Source organism: Fukomys damarensis, unplaced genomic scaffold (assembly GCF_012274545.1).
Source record: "Fukomys damarensis isolate Sample0158 unplaced genomic scaffold, DMR_v1.0_HiC HiC_scaffold_4, whole genome shotgun sequence".
Classification (NCBI taxonomy): Eukaryota; Metazoa; Chordata; class Mammalia; order Rodentia; family Bathyergidae; genus Fukomys; species Fukomys damarensis.
Window position 1 is genome coordinate 33,429,896 of NW_022900916.1, and position 3,486 is coordinate 33,433,381.

Sequence of the window (3,486 nt, forward strand, 5' to 3'; positions counted from 1 at the left end):
TTTTTTTTTTTTTTTTTTTTTTTTTTTCTGCAGTAAGTAGACCAATACCTATTGAGAAAGCTTCTTTGCAGAAGGCTAAGGAGACTGGTTAGGTACAGTAGGTCAGTAAGTCACAGGGCAGCGGGGAAGAAGTGCTCCAAGTGAAAATGGAAGAACCTGGTGATTGGTTAAAAACTAGGATATGACACCAATGATCTGTGATTTTTATACTTGAGGTTTTCCAGTGTTCAAGTATATTTCCAGTTGTCACAAGCGGCCACAAAGTTCTGAAAGAAATCTCAGATTAATGGAGACTTAATTTATTAAACAAATAATTTGAATAGCCTTAAGTTCACTGATTGTCTCTTTCATGGTGAAACAGAATGATACTAAACTCTTTCCTTCAAAGTCATCTTAAGGATTTGCCAAACAATTCTTTCAGTAGGAGGGGGCAGAGGAGCCAAGGACAAGACAAAATAAAGGTGGATGGGATCTTTTGTCATTATGTCAGAGGTGACCTTTGTTGTCATCCTCAAATTGGCATCTGTAAATGTTGTGGCAGGACAGTTCCGCAGAATGTTCTAGTGAGGAGGCGCCTCAGAGCAGCCAGAGTAGCCCTCAGGTTTTTGTAGAATGTAAAAATTTAAGCCAACAACGATGCCAGAAGTTGCCCCCACTGATCTCGTGGCAAGTACAGCTCACAGAAAACTGCCTTAACTCCGCTCCTCTAGGTATGTGTGCGTCCGGGGTGTGTTCATGCTCACCACAGAATGTGCCTCCCTCACCGTCACACTCGTTGTGACTCTTCGCAAGTTTGTGAGCCTCATCTTTTCCATCTTGTACTTCCAGAACCCTTTCACTCTGTGGCACTGGTTGGGTACCCTGTTTGTCTTCATTGGGACCTTAATGTACACAGAGGTGTGGAACAACATAGGGACCACGTGGAGTCAGCCGCAGAAGGATGACAAGAAGAACTGAGGTCTGCCCGGACCAGATTGACCAGCGCGTGTGGGTGAGGGGGCCTCTAGCCAAGGTCCGGCCATTTCACTTTGGGTAATGCTGAGTTACCCCCAGTATTGAACTGACTTGTCCCAGAGAATCCTCAGATGGAGGGGACCTCTCCAGTTTCCGTGGCTGTCTGGACTATGTCTGTAGACTCCAAATAGATATCCCTCAACCCTAAATTAGCAAAATAGAATACTTCTATACCATTGAGCAGCCCATTGATTTGCTGTTTTGGTTTTACCAGAATATTCAGAACTATACTTATTTGTTGAATTCCAGGGCCCCAGGGTTACTAGTTTTATATCTGTGGTCTCAGACAAGATCATGCTTTGTTGCTGTCCTGATGCTTCTCTACCATCACAGTTACTACCATCCTGTGGCCATATCTCTTTTTCCTCCTGTCCTCCCTCCACCCCTCAGCACTCCTTTGCAGTCCGTCAGACACTCCAGGCACCATCATCCACTGAAATGCAGAGTGGCAAGTGAGCTGGGACCCCAGGAACATCGGGGCATTTTGGAAAAGTAGTTGTCCCCATGAGCGGAGCCCTGGTGACCCCGGAGTTGACTGGCTGATCTCTTTCTCATATTTCATACACACACACACAAATCAGGGGCTTTTCTGCACCATCTCAGTGCATAATGTTAGTTAAAGAGTAAGGTTGTATATGGATTGGGAAGAGAGGCTTTTCTTGACTATGAAGCCCATTAATCTGTGACTAAGATGGGGTCAGCAGCCTGGCCCAGTACAGCTGGCCCTACCCAGCACCCTCAGAGCGTCACAGCTTCTCCTGTAGGCCCAGCCGGAGTGGGAGTGTAAGTCTGTGAGAGGCTTCAGAGCCAGGAGAATTAGCTCTGCCCAGTGATTATGCCAGTCACCACCACCAGCCAGGTAAATAGATAAGATACATAGTTTGCGTGGGTGTGGTGTGTCTCTCAGGTCAGATCACAAATACAGTTGAAAGTTACTTTTTTTCCTATAAGATATCTTTAATGGTCATGTTGGATATTTGGCAAAGAGTTGTATGTGCTGTATTATATCTAGAAACACGTTTCTCTTTTACTAATCATTTCTTAGGTCTGCTTTTCCTCAGAAGGGATTATGGTACGAAAGAGGAATGACATCAGTAGTGTGTGCAGAATGTCTAGTTTGTGTGCAATTGAAAAGTGTGAAAATTGGTGTCTTTTATTTGTTCTTTCTGTACTTAGTCCCAGTCTCTCATGAAAGTCATCGGTCACTTCTCTTTTCCCTATAGACAGAGGCCTTCATTTAATGCTGGGAATGCGATACGGCTCTCTGGGTCTCCTAGGCTTGCTCCTGGCTGTGTTTCACTGGCTACATAGACTCTGAGGGGTCTGAGCCGGGGCAGTGAGGAGAAATGTCACTTCTTTGGTAATGCAAAATGTGGGTGCTTTTTCTCCACCTAAATCCTTGGGTTTAACAAATTGATTTGTTATTCTGGACACTGACGCCTTCCAGGTAATGATCTGTTTTCAGAGATGCTGAAATAGATGTGAACCCATTCATGGACTCAAAAGCTACTTGCTTTGAAAGATGTGTTCTTTGGATTGATGGGGTCATAAATATCAAGTGTTAGCTATCCTCTTAAAAAGAAAACAACAAAAACTACTTTTTTTCTTGCTGCTTAATAGAAGAATCTGTCTCTTGGGGCTACTTGATTGCCACAGATCTAGAGTCTCTGGTAACTCTTAATGGGATATAATAGCCTTACCCAACATAGTACCACCCTTTTTATGTTGATAGGAAATACTACCATTTATAGTTATTTGAGGTGGGCTAATAAACAGTTTTTAGATTCTGGTTTTAGACTGGGTTTCTCTCAGAGTGCACACCTCTCCCAGTCTTGTAGGATATGTATGGAGGGGTAATAGAGCACTCATACAACAAAATGAGCGCTCAGAAGAGCAGAATGCTTGAAACATTCTTCTAGCTGTTTTCATCTCAAGTTGTTACCTGTCAGAAGGTATGCTTAATGGACACCAGTGAGTACTTTTTAAACCACTCTTTAAAAAAAATTATTCCCCTTGGTTAACTGATTTTTCAATTCAGGCTGAATGTTTTTCTAACTCTTATTTTTGAACATGGCAAATAAGCCATTTTATAGAGGATCTAATTTACACCTAAATGGAGAACTATTAATTGCCTTTCCTCTTTCTCTGGGTGAAGTCCATGGATTTTGTGCTCCAGAGTTAAAGAGCATATAGTTTATTTATACAGAGCTTAGTATTTAAGACATCTGCCCTAGAGCAAAACTCGGATCACAAAGGATACTAGCAGAACATTTTTGTGTGCACCTGTGTATCTACTTAACACCTTGGCTGGTACAGCAGATAAGGCAGGAAAATGATGAAAGTTTGAATTATATTAATATCTACATAGTCTTTATGAAAAATTATATTGTCACACTAATGCTTTTTTCATTTTTATCCATAATTTATTTTTTATTTGATTCAGTGCTTTTTTTTTTTTTTTTTTTTTTTTTT

At 41.8% G+C, this 3,486-nt stretch overlaps 1 protein-coding gene across 2 annotated transcripts in view; it reads left to right on the plus strand.

Moving 5' to 3' along the window:
• Positions 1-3,449, plus strand: part of Slc35b4 (solute carrier family 35 member B4) — a 23,498-nt gene extending 20,049 nt beyond the window's left edge. For both annotated transcript variants that reach the window (XM_033757650.1, XM_010611739.2), the window contains one exon: positions 711-3,449. In XM_033757650.1, the coding sequence (XP_033613541.1) occupies positions 711-957 (247 nt within the window). In that variant the 3' untranslated portion in view covers positions 958-3,449. The remainder of the gene's footprint in view (positions 1-710) is intronic.
• The last annotated feature ends 37 nt before the right edge of the window (positions 3,450-3,486 follow it).